Source organism: Daucus carota, chromosome 3 (genome assembly GCF_001625215.2).
Source record: "Daucus carota subsp. sativus chromosome 3, DH1 v3.0, whole genome shotgun sequence".
Classification (NCBI taxonomy): domain Eukaryota; kingdom Viridiplantae; phylum Streptophyta; class Magnoliopsida; order Apiales; family Apiaceae; genus Daucus; species Daucus carota.
The window spans coordinates 36741822-36758282 of NC_030383.2; the positions used below are offsets into that span (position 1 = coordinate 36741822).

A 16461-nucleotide genomic window follows, 5' to 3' on the forward strand; every position below is an offset into this window, starting at 1 on the left:
ACGAGTTCTACACTCTAAAGAGAGGCACGTGTAACCTTTGTGATAGATATTTCCGGGCAATTGCAGGACGGAATTCCATAATTCCGGACTCGTTGTTTGGTTCTTTGCAAGCTCAGCCCTTAAACACACTTGTTTCTCATTTGTTTTCTTAGTTTATGTCAACGGTAGCCCCTAAGAGCTAGCCGTGCATTTCGTAGTTGTAACAGATATCCCTATAATTGTGCAATACGGTTCTGGGGGTGTTGTATCAATTCCTCTCACAACATCTTGTTTGCCTAAATTATTAGTCAAGTGCACAGCCCCACCCCACCACTGCTAAGACCCTAACAATTACAATTACAATTTCTTTTAGAAATATTAGTGTTGTATAACATCTTTAACTAATACTCGTTAGCTCGATACATGCCCACTTCAGAATCTAGTAAAGGGATCCACTGTGAGATGGCTACTATCTAATTTTCCAGCTTATAAATAACAGAATTATTATACTTCATGAAGTATCATTTACTTCATACTCACTATAGTAAAGATTGAAGTGCTTTAAACTATCCTGCTCAAGGGCATACTCAATATCTGTTCCACACCCAAATACACACATTATAACAGTTACACACCTAATATGGCGGTTACAAAAAATACATTACAGTACAACATAACGAGATTCTAGTTTTCATAAACTAAATAATCAAAAAATACCCAAATATCCCCAATCTTAATTGTTCTAACCTACCTTAACAATCATTATGCGATTAACATCACACCCACCCCCGATTTCTAAGTATGTCCCAAAGAACAAGATGATGGTCACGCTTGTTTAGAGGCGCAAGAAGAAGGACTACCCATTGAACCACAATGCTGAGATCATACAGTATTGGTACGATCGTGCTCGGAAATTCGACATGCAATCCAAAAGTGAAGAACAAAAAAGAAAGGGACTATGTTGAGTACCTGAACTCATTGTGCCGGAAACGTCCTCCAAAGAACTACCGCGTTGTTGATTGAAGTCCGCGGTGTGCTGCAACTCGATTTTATCACAGCGAAGAACAAGCCTTGGTGATAACTGATGCGGAGTCTAGAGCGGGGGATGCGGGATATGGGTCTCAATTAGCGTTTAAAATTGTTTGTAACTGATGTTGCAGTATCTAACTTCACTAAATATCAGCCGCAGGATTTTTAAAGATCTAACGGTAGATCTAAAGGACTCCAAATTCCCACTATTTTTAATACCCCAAAGATCCCAACTCTATATATATATATAAGTGCTCAAATACAAACTCCTTACAGTACAAATATACAAACAATCACTAAATGCGTTGAACATAATCACTAAATGTTTGAATAGAATCACTAAATCTACCAGGCGGGTCTGATGGAGAGATAAGGGGAGGGAAGCACTTACGGGGCAGCGTAGCCGCGTGGTGATGCATCGCGGCCGGCAGCAGCCGCGACGCCAACACGGCTGCAGTGCTAGAAACACGATTGAGGGAGAGAGACACGATTGAGGGTGAGGAGAAAAGCAGTGGTGATATCGTGTGCGTGTATAGCACTGCTCAGTGAAGACAAACAACCAGAGAGAGAGCTGCTGGCATTGGTAGTGGTGGTGGGTGGTTGAGAGAGAGAGTGTGTGTGTGGCGTTGGTGTGTGGCGCTAATGGGCGGTGGTGGTGGTGATTCGAGGTGATTGTGGTGGTGATGGTGATGAATATATGTATGTATTTGTTAAATTAAAGACTGTTAATCACTAAATATTATTGTCATAATCACTGGTTTGTACGTTTGTACAGTAAGGAGTTTGTACTGGAGTGGGACCCTATATATATATATTGATATATTGATGATTGATAGTCAACTTGAAATTAAATTCGAGATGGTTGGGTGGAATTAGATAAAAGCCCGTAATTTATTCGTAAGCATGGACGTAAAGTGAGAGAAACATGATTGAATTGAAGAGGTGGCGAAATGAGCGCATTCGGACACACCACCTAAGATATAGGCAACAAGACAAAAACAAGGTTTCATTGCACCACCACCACCACTACCAAACACACACACTTACTGCCTATCTTCACCCCTTTCTCTCTCACACACAATCACACACACTCGACTCTTTCTCTCTCTAAAACTCAAGATCTCCTCCAAATCCGACATTCTTCAATCTTCTAGAACCTCTCTTCATTCTCAAACTACTTGGATCTGCTCTCATTCTCCCTCCCTCCCTCTCTCTCTCTCTCTCTCCCCCTCCCTCCCTCTCTCTCTCTCTCTCGCTCTCTCCCTCTCTCTCTCCCTCTCTCGCTCTCTCTCTCTCTCTCTTGCTCTCTCTCTCCCTCCCTCCTCGCCCTCTATTGGTGTATAAGAGAATGGCGGCGAGCTCCGACCCGACTAAGCGACCCCGACCCGGGCCATTCCCTCCGGTACCGGAAGGCGCGGCAATGCCGGCGTCATCCTGGGCAAAACGCACTAATTTCAAACCTAAATTCTCCGGCGAGACCAATGCCTCTAATTCCGGTCAGCTCTCACTCCAACCCAACCCTAAAAGCACTCCGGCGCAAGTAGATCTCGAAGCAGGCCGCTCTGTCAATGGTGGTGCTCAAGTTAACAATGTTCCGGTGCCTGAGAAGACCCAGGTCTTAAAGAAGCGAAGAGATTCCGACGGCGGGGCAGCACCAGCAGCAGCACCAGCTGCTGAGGTGCCACCCCCTAAGAGGACTAGTTTGCCTAGTGTACCGCAGCCGAGGGCGGTCAGGAGTGATGAAGCTGTATTGCCTCAGACGGTTGAGGATGATGAGTTTGTTTCCAGACATTCACATATGAAGTATGAGCTTAGAGACTCACCGGGCTTAGGTGATCTTATTTACTCGCATTACGCTTGTTAAAATATTTGACTTTATCTCAGGTTTTATTTGTAATGATTTGTTGCGGCAATGGTGTATGATTGGTTGGTTTCAATGTGTTATTAGACTATTTGCTCAAGGAAGATAATGTTTTTAAGTAGGTGGTATCTGATATTGCAATATAATTGGTGAAAATGATGTGTTTTTCACTTTTCCCTCGAGGAAGATAGTTTTTTTTTTCCTTAGGTGAATGGCATCTTGTATTTATAATAATACTTAGATGTGATTGTTAATTCATATTTGACCAGAGGTTTGGAACTTGATTAATTCTTATGTGAACGGTATATGACACTTCACTTCATTTGTTTAGAGTTGGAGCCCTTTTTTTGTTTTACCAGGTAGCCTTGCTTAATTGGCTGTTACATTAAGTACAGATTGTTCAAACTAGTGCAGAACTCCTCAGAAATAAATAAATACTTGAACTTGTTTGCGGAGAAGCTATCTGTTGGCCCATATGTAATCTTTCAAGTGAATTGATTGCTTGTATGTCTTAAGTCTATGCTCAAATGTTATTAGTGACTGGTTTAAATGTGTTTGATGAATTCCAGTTCCCATCGGGTTTTATGGATTCCAACATTATCTCTCAATACTGGGCTCATTAATTCTCATCCCTCTTGTCATAGTTCCGGCAATGGGTGGTTCCCATGTAAGTATTTCAGCCTGTTTTGTTTATATTTTTGTTAAAGATGATTTATTTCGGACTTTTGTACAATGACTTGACCTGATGGAATATAGTGGGTGTAGGATGATACTTCTAGGGTGGTTTCGACTGTTCTTTTCATATCAGGAATGACTACTCTTCTGCATACATCTTTTGGTTCAAGGTTGCCCTTAATACAGGGTCCATCTTTTGTATTTCTTGCTCCAGCACTTGCAATAATTAACTCCCCCGAGTTTGTGGGACTGAATGAAAATGTATGCTTCTAGACCTTACTTTTTCTTTATCGTATGTTTAAGAACTTATTTAACTATTTGATTGTAAGTGTTTTCTGGACATGGTGTTGTCAAATCTTAACAACATGGTATGTTCTGGGAATTTGCTTATTTTAGATAAGCAAAACCAGGATAGTCACGAAGGAAATGTATGCTTCTAGGATTGATTCTTATATATTAGGGCACTATTGTATCACTGTCATCTCTTTATCTCATGTAAGATTGGAAGTTTTCGCACTCTTAAATTCTTTTGACACGATGTTGGGAAATCTTAAAAAGTTGACATGCATCGGTCGATAGTTTATGTTGCTTTGTTTGCTTGTATTCTGATTAGGTTTGTTACAGATTTTACTTGTGCGACGAAAGGGTAGGATTCTGTTCATCTTGTGGGAGAGATTGCTCACATTACTAACGTAATATTAGAAAATTGTATATCAGGTTCTTGCATGTACAACTAGAGTCCCTTCAAGGACAATAAGCTATGGATAAATTGCTTAATATATTATATTTGTGAATATGTAATATTCTAACTTTAGTACTTAAGTTGTGCTCTATTCCTATTCTCGATGTCTAAAACGTGATCCAAGTCATAGCTTAACTAATTAAAAATTCTGTGTTAGCCTGGAAATGAATGTATTTTTTCTAGAATAGCCTTACCAAAGGAAAAGCATGGTCTTGAGTTCAGTTGTTGAAGAATGAAAGGGTGCTTCTAATCTCATTTCATAAATGTTTGCTATAAATTGAAGCTATTTGCCGTTAGCATAAAATTAATTGTTATTACATTGATCAAATTCAAATCAATGATTATTGCATATTTTCAGATTGTTCTTGAATTGGATATTCTTTGCTTTTATTGAGAAATCTATTCATTATGCAGAATTTCAAGCATATAATGAAAGAATTGCAGGGGGCAATAATAATTGCTTCAGCTTTCCAAACATTACTTGGATACAGTGGACTGATGTCAATATTGTTGAGGTCGTGATCTTCTCTTTTGAATCAGCTTTGTAAATAATGAATAGCACAGATTAAAAGCTCAGCACTTCCTTTACATTTGTTCTGTGTTTTTACAATTGCTCGATGGCATAATGCTGGGATACATTTATTTAAATTTGCAACTAAAAATCATATCAACACAAAACAACAATGACAATATTATTTGAAATGTCTACTGTTATCATTGGACTTCTTGTCTTATTAATTTCAAGATATTTATTTTGTTGGGATACATGCAATGTAAAACTTCTCACCTAGATGCTTATACTCTCTTCCTCAGGTTAATTAATCCAGTGGTTGTGGCCCCAACGATTGCGGCTGTTGGACTTTCTTTCTACAGCTATGGATTCCCACAAGTGGGCAAATGTCTTGAAATTGGTTTAGTTCAGATATTGGTTGTCGTTATCTTTTCCCTTGTAAGTTTTGATTTTTCTTCTTGTATCTAAATTTTAAAATCCTTTATATTCTTAAAAATTTAATCAAGTGAAACACCGTTTTTAATGCAGTACCTCAGAAAGATTTCTGTTTTTGGTCATCGCCTATTTCTGATATATGCGGTAAGTTGATAATTTTACTTTGCATCTGACTTGTATGTGGCTGTTTTTTATTATCCTAGGAAAAAATCTGCTTCTTTGATTTTTGTTAGGAGCTTTACAAATTAATACTGTACTTCAGTCAGCAAGTTCCTATATTTTGGACTTCAATATTTACTTTAAATTCAGCTGTTAATTATATAGAAGCTGGGGGTGCTTACACACCTGGCTTCTAGATCAAACATTTATCCTTTGTCTGGAAGGGGTGGGGTCTGCATAAATAAATTTGGACCTTTTCTGTTTGTTACAGAAAAATAAATTTGATAATTTTCAGGTACCATTAAGCCTGGCCATCACTTGGGCTACCGCTTTTTTACTGACAGAAGCAGGCGCATATAGCTATAAAGGCTGCGATGTAAATGTACCAGCTTCAAATATAATTTCTGAACATTGCAGAAAGCATATTTCTAGAATGAGGCACTGTCGAGTTGATACTTCTCAGGCATTAAAATCTTCTCCCTGGTTTAGAATTCCTTATCCATTACAATGGGGAACTCCCGTCTTTAGCTGGAAAATGGCTCTTGTGATGTGCGTGGTGTCCATAATTTCGTCAGTTGATTCAGTAAGCTGTTTGGCATCTATGCAAATTCCATAAGTCTGATCATTTGCTATTGCGGTTTCAACATTTTTAAATAGAATTTTACCTTTTAAGACTGTTGCCTGTAGGTGCCAGTCGCCAGAATATATCATTTGCATTGTTGAAGTCGTGCTGTAGATTTCTGCTTTATAGTTGATGTTAGGAAGCAATTAAGTATAGTTTTTTATGCTTTTACCAGTACCTAACTATAAAGTAGCTAGTGAGGTGACCTGAGTTGGTTAGTTAACAAGTGTGCTAGGTTTGAGATTTCCCTGATACTTAGAGATGCCTGATTGTGAATCCTTGATAATGCGTCAATGTCGATCATGCAGTATGGTGTTGAGTGTTGACCATGATACTGATACGTTGCACTTCAGTATTTTACTCAAAAAGCTTCCTGCCTGTAGATGTGGCCATTCTCATAATGGATAACTCTTTGTATAGAAGTGAAGTAGTGGTTCCTTATAAATATATGCTGTATTATGTTGCTATGTAATTATTAATAGACATTGAAGTAGTAATTGTGGCGAGTTATAATCGTTCGAATATCTACTGTGTCAAGTGCAACATTTGTGTATTTAAATATAAGTCACTAAGGTCAATCTCCTCGACCTATGGGTGCATTTTGGCTACCTAGGGGTGATTTTCGGGTCACTTTCGGGTTTTGTCTCAGTAAATCGGGTTGCGGGTTCGAGTCGGGTTCGTGTCGTGTCTGATATTGCCACCCCTGCCTACCCTGCTCATGGCTGGTTATGATTTGGTATTCCCATTGGGCTTTTGTATCTTCATTTCTTGATAAAATGTTATAACTTATAAAGTAGTATGTAAAGTTTGGGATTTATGTGTTTTATTCCTCAATAAAATGTTATGAACTTATAAAGTAGTATGCAAACCTGCTAGACGAACTGTATATTTACTCCATATTTTTTCTAAATTTTTAGGTCGGGTCTTATCATGCATCATCACTTTTGGTGGCATCTAGACCTCCAACTCCAGGTGTTGTAAGTCGAGGTATTGGTATCGAGGGTCTTGCTAGCATCTTAGCTGGTTTATGGGGCACTGGAACTGGTTCTACATCTCTAACCGAAAATGTGCATACTATTGCTGTTACAAAAATGGGAAGCCGCAGAGCAGTTGATTTGGGTGCATGCTTGCTAATTCTCTTGTCTGTTGTGGGTATGTCTGTTCACCAAGTTCTAATTGTTTGTTCTACAATACAGCCAGGCATCAATTTACTGTTACCTTAAACCATAACAGAGAGCAGTCTGTGATTGTGAGCTTCAAGTTTCAGTAGTAGCTTAAAAAATAAAACATGTAATAATATCATCCTCTGCTCTTGCTAATAAAGTATTTAAGCATACACGTGTTTAGACACTTTTAGTAGATTGTGTTAGAAAGAGTTTCAGGTTGCCCTTCCGAGCTATACTTCTCTTTATTAGGTGGATCTTCATTCATATACAAATAAATTGGAAGGTCAGGAACTTGGTGTTTAACAAGTTCTATTGATAATAAAACCATCAACCGTTAACATGATTTCTGGGCTGTTTTGGTTTTTTACAATGACCGTTAGAGTCCAGTTGAATACTGCCTCGTTACCAGTTACTATTCACTTGTCCATTTGACTTTTTGAGCACATTTACGGTTTGTAGAAATGTTATGTAGTTGCGCATAAGATTTTTGGTTTTGATCAGGATTTAGCTTTAAATTAAAAGCACGGAGACTTTTGTAATAATTTTTTTTTGTAGGTAGTAAGGTACTAAATTATAACCAAGCTCAACTTGACACTTGGATGCCTGGGCACGACACATATTCTGTGTCAGATCCCTTGACTGAAATGTGGACACTTGTGTACGACATTTCTTACCCGAGTCGGAGTAACATATTTAACACTTGAATAATGGCTTTAAATTGACACATATTTTGCGGGTATACTACGTTCTAGTCTTTATTCTATCTTGGGTTAGTTAGTTTATTATTTACAAGTCAGCTTAACACTAGTCTTGGTTTCTATTTAGTAAAGAATTTTGTACATAATATCTGTTTGTAAGAGACTTGTGATAATACATTATTCCTCAAGTGCTTGCGAATCGTTCTGTACAATGCTCAAGTTATTGGTCTCCCACTGCATCAAATTTGTTATCTGGCATTGCTTCAGGTAAAGTTGGAGGGTTTATTGCTTCAATTCCTGAAGTCATAGTGGCTGCCCTACTTTGCTTTATGTGGGCAATGCTTGCGGCTTTGGGTTTGTCCAATCTACGTTACAGTGAGGCTGGAAGTTCCAGGAACATCATTATTGTTGGGCTGTCCTTGTTTTTCTCCCTCTCGGTTCCATCTTACTTTCAGCAGTATGGTGTCTCACCAAATAGCAACATGTCTGTTCCAATTTATTTTCAACCATACGTCGTGGCCTCTCATGGTCCTGTCCACACCAAATCTGGAGGGGTATATTTCTGCTATTCTTTTTTTCAAATTATTTTGCATGATATGTCTTTGCTATATCTAAGTTGTCAATTTTATAAATTGTGACTTTTGACCTGCTAAAAAAAATTAGTTTTGTTATTTATAGAAGTCTCCACCTCCATTTGCAGCTTAATTATGTAGTCAACACTCTGCTCTCGCTTCACATGGTGATAGCATTCCTAGTAGCTGTTATTCTGGATAACACTGTACCAGGTAGTCGACAAGAACGTGGGGTTTATGACTTTATGTATGGTCAGAATCTGATGCTGCAAAAACGGAGCCTGCTGTTGCTAAAGACTATGAGTTACCCTTCAGAGTTGGAAAGATATTCAGATGGGTCAAGTGGGTTGGAGTTTGAGCTTCAACACAAAAGGTGGTTGTCGCCACCGTAGAAAGTTACTGAATTTATCGACAGCCCATTCTCGGGAATTTTTCTTCTTGCATTTTGGGTCTAGGCACGAGTTTCACCAGTACAGGAATGAAGAAATTGTAGTTTGTATAACTTTTTGCTTTTCACCTAAACACAGGTGCTACTTAATTGGTGATAGGTTTTGTAGAGGTGAGTTATTTGTGTACATTGGAGGAATTTCGAGTTTCGGGTGTGTTGTAATCTTAAAATGTAAGCCTGTATGTATTTGTGTATTACCCCATCTGTTTTATAAGTCGTTTGACTATTTGGCATACATTTTTAAGTCTTTTTCGCATAGCTAAAATTATTATTTTGAATTAATAATATTAATTATATATTTTTATTTGGACTTTTTCTATGAAAAATAGTGCCTTTCATTCTACGGTCAAAGGATTTAGAAGTGCGTGTTAAGAAGTCAAATACACAACATTTCATTGGCCTTGCAGTGCCTCCAGGCTGCAAGAATGCATCTCTGTCTATGACAGAATTGACAATGAAGTAAAGCGGTTATTGTTCCAGTGACTCATGCTTGAGCTTTGGGGACTAAAAGGTCCCAAGTCTACTTGCAAACGTTTTTAAAAAAAGAGACTAAATTACACACATAATACAATCACGAGAAGAATAAGAAATTAACTTATAAGTCGAGTTCAATCAACAGGAATTGTAACCTCGCTAACTTTTAAGTCTAGTTTAGTTAACGGGAATCATAACCTCGTTGGTCTTGAACCTTGGCAAAGTCCAGGGCGGATTATACCTCCCCAGCAGAAACTCCCCCACGACCTTTACCCCATCTCTCTCCAGCCACTCCCTCAGCTTCCCCACCTTCTCCGCCACCACTTCCTCCGTCGCAGTCCCGCTAAACTTCACCACCGCATACTTCCTCTCCCCTTGCTCCCTCACCACCACTCTCTCATCCACCGGCTCCGGAGCTTCCTCAGCCTTTTTATACTTATCCGGCAATATAAACTGCATCACAATCACACCCTCACTCCCTCCATCACCCCCACTGTTTGTCGTCACAACAGGCGCTGTCATCTCGATTTTTTCGGACTTCTGAGTGATGACAGGGGCCGTCATGGCGATGGTTTCAGGCTTCTTGTTCTGTGGGTTCCCAAGCGCGCCTATGTAGTTAGCGAGGAGCATGAATCCTCCATCTTTGTTGCCCTTGAACTGGGTCGGATTGTATGTGACTTGTGCTACCACGCACGGTGGGTATTCTCGAATCTCGTAGTCTGTGGTTGCTTTCACCACTTGGTATTTCGGGGTTTCCACACTGATTTTTCCAAATATCATACCCATCTTTGTGACTGTGTTATTAAGAAACTGCGCAGAGAAATTGATTTTGAAAGGGTTTAAGAAATGGTGGATAAGGATGATTTCGTGAGTCAAGGGCAAGTATTGTGGCGTCAATTTATGGTGTACGTGGAGTTCGTTCATGCCAATAACACTCTCTTGACAAACAACTTTATTTGTTGACTGAATTTTTAAAATTTTTGACAAGATTTATGTTATTCTAATAAAATTATAAATTTAATATTCCCCTTAGGGAGCTTTTAAAATTAATGATTGTAGTTATGTAGTTAGAGGAGTGATATATTTGTGTTAAAAGTTAAATAATAATTATTTTGAAATAAAGAAAATATGTATTTTAAAGGAAAGATAAAAAAAAGTATGTTTTCTTGAGATTAAATGATGACAACAACCTACAAATTTTATGAACATTTGGGTTCAACTTTCAACTTAGATACGTGTTTTATGTGTATCACCCAATCTAACACATGCATATGACATGCTCCTAAATTGATAAAAATAAGAGATAAATTTTTAAATAAAATACTAAAAATCTTTATGATTAAAGAATTTCGCACTTTTCATCATTAATAATAGAAATTATATTCTCTTTTTATTACTTCAAATAAAATAAATATAAAATAGTAACCAAATATAAAAAGATGTTTTGAGAATTGATAAATGTTGAGGAGGATATATACAGCGCAATTAGAGTATCTTGATATATTTCTCAAACAAACTCTTAACTTTTAAATTTAGAGAAAAATAAGAGCTTTATACACTTTTACTGGCTCTTTAAAAATTTAATAATCCCATCTCTTTTAAAGAGTATCTTTTAAAGCATCTCTGAAACTCGGAGCCTCCTAATTTCTTAAAAAGTTAGAGCATCTCAAATGATGCTAATAAATCTTTGAAAAATAATATAATATATGATTCCTAGTAAACTAGTATATTGAATATCTTGAACACTCTACCTCTACTCTTTTATTTGAGAGAAAAGTGAATATTGCATTTAATAAAAATAAGTTAAGAGCACTTAGATACTGTGCAGAAGGAAGAAGAGAGAGGAATCTATTAAGTTCTTAGAGAGCAATTAGGAGTCTAGTGAACTACTAATTTTTCACTTCTTTTTTAAATCTAGAGTTAAGAGTTTGTTTGAAGAGTTTATTGAACATGTTCTTAGTACCTCCTATGTGCTCATAAATCGTTTCTCAAAAAACATAATATAATATATGTAGTGATGGAAAGGAACCATGTGCCTAAGATCCATTGACTCTGCTTAACTGATATATAATTTTTTTTTATAGGTTTAATTTTGTGGATTGCTCTTGGTTGCCCCTACTTAAAAAATAAAACAAAAAGCGTGTATACATATAAGTTTGCGAAGCATATTAGCCATTAGTCCATTGGAGCAGGTCCAACGCGGGCCTGAGTCTGCTGCTGTGGACAAAAATGGTCTGCCCTCTTTTCATTTGCACCACTGCACGAATGGTAATAAGTTGGCCAGGCCCATGAAGGTGGGCTGACCAACTCTGCTCCGTTAATATTACTTTTTACTCCCTCCGTCCCACAATACATGTCTTTTTTGGAAAAATTACGCATATTAAGAAAGCATTGATTAGATAAAATTTTCTCACCTCTACCCCTAATAAATGCATGAATGTAGACTTTTATTCAACCTCCATTAATTGTTATACAACTTTCAAGAAGGGTAATTTTGGAATATTTGCAATATATTTGCATTGGAAACTAAAAGTAGACATGTATTGTGGGACAAAAATTTCTTCCAAAAGAGACATGTATTGTGGGACGGAGGGAGTAATTTTTTATATGTTTCACTTGCTCACTTGCTTGAATCTTTTTGAATGTAACTTTAATTAAGTAGATCTACTGAAAGTGGGACTTGGGTATTGGGTTGTGCATTGGAGTTGGTTATCCAGTTTTTTAAACAACTCACCTTTTGATGAGTTGGTCTGCATAAAAGTGAGTTTGCCGGTGGACTTAGGCTCGTCCAATAGATTTGCTCTTAATGCTGGCCCAGGCCCACTCTACTTTATTCACATAAAACAAAAGTAACACGTATAATAGAAAAAGCAATACACCCGGTAAAACATAAACAATACATTGAAACATACTCCTTCGTTTAAGGTTGTTGCACATGTATTAAGAAAATTAATTGAAATAGTTAAATTGTAATTAAGAAGGCATCGGTTTACATTCATACCCTTGTTTGTTACATATTTTTTGTAACAGTTGATTATAAAGATAGATAATAAATATGGGTAATTAAGGAATGAGATGGTTGGCATTGCATGGATAGAGAGAACGACTAATAAACACAAATAGATACAATTCTCTAAAATGTTCAATAAATCCAAACAGTGGGAGTAAACAAAGTTAAGAAACAGAGTAAAGACACTGCCCACCTCGCGGAAGAAGCAAATTAAGCACCGTTCTCCGGAATTGAAGCTCCAACTAGAAATTCAAGCAGCTACAAATATAATTAACTCCGCTATATCAGTTAGGTAAGTATGAAAAATTAATTTTTTATAGATTCTAATTGAATGGGTAATGTTCATATATTTTAGGGCAATGGAAGATTGAGCATTTGAGTATTCGTCTAAATCATATAATTTTAATCGGACCTTTTGGGCCTTTGAATTAATAATTTTATTTGATTTTGGGATTGGGTGGTGTTCCATTTACAATAATTTAATATATTTTTAAATTGGGGGAATAAGACAAAGCATTGAGATTGAGGCTGATCAGTTTTGTATTGTAAGTTTAACCCCTACTTTACTCAATTTTTATGAAAGGACGGACCATCTTCGACAAAGTGAACATGAACAAATAATAGAACATCTTGAGTCTGGAGAAATTAGTAGCGGGAGGGGCAAAAATCAAGAACACGTATTGACAAGACCATGTGATACTAGATGTTGTTCGAACTACATCACTTTAGTACGCTTACACTCATTGAGGTCTTCGGTCATTAAACTGCTTGAAAATATCTTTTACCTAATGCAAGAATTTCTGTTGAAAGAGTATTTTCTGTGATGAATATAGTCAATATAGATCTGAGGAACATGATGGTAGATTAATGGATGAATGATAGTTTGGTGGTGTATATTGAGAAGGAAATATTTGCAAAAATTGACAATGATGTCAGTTTACGTCGCTTCCAAAATATGTTATCTCGTAGGATTTGATTGCCATCTTCTAATAAAACAAATCAGGTTTTAGAAATTAATTAGTAATATAAATTTTCATGTAATAAAAGTTATCTTTTTAAATTTTAAGACCATTATAATATTATGTTATTTATATGGTGCTCCCTCTACATGAATTTCTAGTTCCGCCACTGAATATACGTAACCTAGAAAATTAATACATTAACTATCGTGGCAACTCCAACCTACTACTCTTTATACTTGCTCCCTATTTATATCTTATTATTATTTTGGAGAAATAATTTGAGCGAAGTGAATAGAAATGAGGAAAAGTGAATATTATATTGAATAATAATAATAATAAGTTAAGAGCAACAAGGTAACTTTTTAAACAGAGGGGAGAGAGGACCCTTAAATCATTAGAGGCACTAGAAGATTATTGGACTGCTAATTTTTCGCGTCTTCTTTAGGTTTAAAGTTAGGAGCTTGTTTGAAGAGCCCATTGAAGAATGTCAACGCCAACAATACTCTTTATACTCATTCTTTATTTTATATTTTATTAATATATGAACTCAAAAGGAGGGAAAAATGATGGATGATTAGGGGATAATGAATTTATTATTACCAAAATAAGTTAAAGAGCCATGTGGAGGCTCTTGAAAAAGAGTAGAGAGAATAAACGCTCAACTTTATAAAGAGCCTCTAAGAGCAACTCCAATGGAGGTGCCAAATAGAGTGTTAAAGTGCCATGTGTCATGATGTGGTGGCATAACACTCTTGTTGGCTCGCCTTGGAGTGTAAAGAGTGCGAAACAAAATTGCCAACTTTTGGCACCCATCTAAAATAGAAAAGAAAATGTATATATCAACCTAAAGATATATATAATTTCTTATCTTATTATACTTATACTTGTTTAAATATGTGCCAACTTTGGGTGTCAACTATTCGAGCAAATTTTTATGTAAAAGTTGTCAAAAGAACAAATGAAGAGAGAGAAAATAAAATAGTAATATTTTTGATGATTTGTCATTTTAAGCAACTTTCCGTCAGCACTCCCCATTGGAGATGCTCTAAGAGTTTCATGGAATTTTATTTGAGCCAAGACTCTTTATTTTTCTGCTTAAGAGCTCAAAATATAGAGCCTTTTTGAGATGCTCTTAATTTATTATCATTGAATATAAATTCATTTCTCTCCAATTTTCCTCTCCAATAATAATAAAATATAAATAGAGATTAAGTATAGAGAGTAGTTAAAATATTTTTCAGCCACATGTTAAAAATATCATATGCATGAAAAAAACATTTCATAATCTAACACATTACAAATATAAAAAATAAAAATTGGACGGGACTCATTAATTGAATACTAAAAACTTAACTATTGGTTAACAAAATGAAAAAAAATTACTGTGTGCGAAACAAGAGCAAGATTAAGTAAAGTGTCAATGACGTCTCCATTTAGTTACATTATTTAGAGTGTCCTAGTGTGCTTACAAATTGAAACACAATTTCTTGAAACGTGTTATGGATTTAAAAATGAGGGTGGAAGCATCGTGCTATTAGACTATTTTCGGAGTTCGAGATGCCTACGTATCTTTAGCTGTGTAAAGAATCAAGTTTGAATGTAGTTCTAGTTGTGAGGGGTAGAGCCCTTTATATAGTAGTCTCAAAGTTAGAGACTTAATGGAAGTATGATTCCATGTATTAGAAATCTCATAGAAGTTGGTTTCTCAGCCGGAGATAAGATAAGACTCTTATCTTTGTGTAATCAATGTCTATCTAGAACTCCTAGATAATTCATCCTTGAGGATGCTATAGAACTAATGGAGTTCTTGGGAGTCTTCATATTGGATTATTATTTCGTCACTGGGCCTTTACCGGGCTTCAGGTCCAATTATGGCCCATTTACGATCTATACATGTTTTTGGTCCGGACCCTTATTGGGTTTGTACTGACTTCCTACGAATTTAACTAGTATCCGGGACTTTATTGATCAGGCAATTTTATCTTGGAGTTATAAATAATTTTTTAATTATTTCGACTCCTATCATTTGCCCCCCAATTTTTGATAAGTTTCATAAGAATTTATCAAAGGTTATTGAGGTTTTCACACGGCTTTCAAAGCTTTATCGAATCTTTTTTACGATTGGATTTATCGAATCTTTTTTACGACTTATCCAGTCGTACGACGAGTATTTTTGTAGCGTTTATCGTCGGGACTTTACTTTCAAGTATTTTGTATTTTTCTCGAGCTTAATTTTATTTTATTAAAATTTTTCAATCAAATCCCAATTTTATAGAATTTTTCGAGCCTTTAAATAATTTTTGGAAATTTAATTTCATTTTCCACAATTTATCTTGAATTTTCCATGATTTTTCCGCATTTTCCCCCAATAATTTCTTTATTTCGAATTATCCCTCCACATGGATATGCTTCCTTGGCGTGGGTCACCCCCGCCAAGGACGCACTGAAATACACCCGCCCATCAGACATGCTTCCTGGGCGTTGGTGTTCAATGACCACGCGTGATTCGTCTCCTTGGCGTGGGTCACCCCTGTGTTAGGAATCAATAATTTTGATGATAACATAAACACTTTGTAACATGTTTTATATAGAATCTTTATCAAAATTCAGTTGTAATTGTTATACTTCTTATCTTTGAGAATTATCAACGGACGGATAGAATAGGATGGTTAATTGTTAATATCCAGTGCCATGTAATTTTGTCTAAGTGAAGGATATTCAACAGATGAGTTGTAACAATTCAACTAATGAAGATTGGAATGTGTTTCAACTGATGAAAACCAAGCTTTCAACTGATGAAGACAAAGTGTTCAACTGATGAAGCTGAAGTATTCAACTGATGAGACTGGAACAACATTCGATCGATAAAGTTTGTAATTTATCCGATGGATGAAGGCACTTTCAACTGATGAAGCAAACATCCATTGAAAGTGACTAAAGCTTAATTCTGACAAGTCACATGGATCGAATTACAATAAAATAGACATGGAAGCCTGATTAGGACAATAAAGAAGAACCAGAAACATTCATATCTCATGCAATGCAATCTGGATCAAATCAAGATGATAGTCAAAGATGAAGACATCACAGAAAACTTGCATAAGACAAAAATGGGGAT

General features: G+C 36.4%; 2 protein-coding genes across 2 annotated transcripts; one reads left to right on the forward strand and one right to left on the reverse strand.

Annotated features, from left to right (window-relative positions):
- The first annotated feature begins 1911 nt into the window (after window positions 1-1911).
- On the forward strand, window positions 1912-9134 carry LOC108214888 (nucleobase-ascorbate transporter 12). The gene is made up of 10 exons (XM_017387127.2): window positions 1912-2840; window positions 3439-3536; window positions 3635-3805; window positions 4701-4801; window positions 5100-5235; window positions 5326-5376; window positions 5687-5974; window positions 6931-7165; window positions 8145-8431; window positions 8578-9134. Exons 1-10 carry the CDS (start codon window positions 2357-2359, stop codon window positions 8839-8841), a joined length of 2115 nt encoding a protein of 704 aa, XP_017242616.1. The 5' UTR covers window positions 1912-2356; the 3' UTR covers window positions 8842-9134.
- Window positions 9135-9265: 131 nt separating this feature from the next.
- On the reverse strand, window positions 9266-10287 carry LOC108211744 (heme-binding-like protein At3g10130, chloroplastic). Its single transcript, XM_017383422.2, has one exon. The coding sequence runs from the start codon at window positions 10155-10157 to the stop codon at window positions 9549-9551; it is 609 nt and encodes a 202-aa protein (XP_017238911.1). The 5' UTR covers window positions 10158-10287; the 3' UTR covers window positions 9266-9548.
- Between the last annotated feature and the right edge of the window lie 6174 nt (window positions 10288-16461).

Coding starts and splice junctions, on each gene's coding strand:
- LOC108214888 (XM_017387127.2), top strand. CDS start 2,357: ATGGCGGCGAGCTCCGACCCGACTAAGCGACCCCGACCCGGGCCATTC. Junction 5,236..5,325: donor TTGTCGTTATCTTTTCCCTT/GTAAGTTTTGAT, acceptor TTTTTAATGCAG/TACCTCAGAAAGATTTCTGT. Junction 7,166..8,144: donor AATTCTCTTGTCTGTTGTGG/GTATGTCTGTTC, acceptor GCATTGCTTCAG/GTAAAGTTGGAGGGTTTATT.
- LOC108211744 (XM_017383422.2), bottom strand. CDS start 10,157: ATGGGTATGATATTTGGAAAAATCAGTGTGGAAACCCCGAAATACCAA.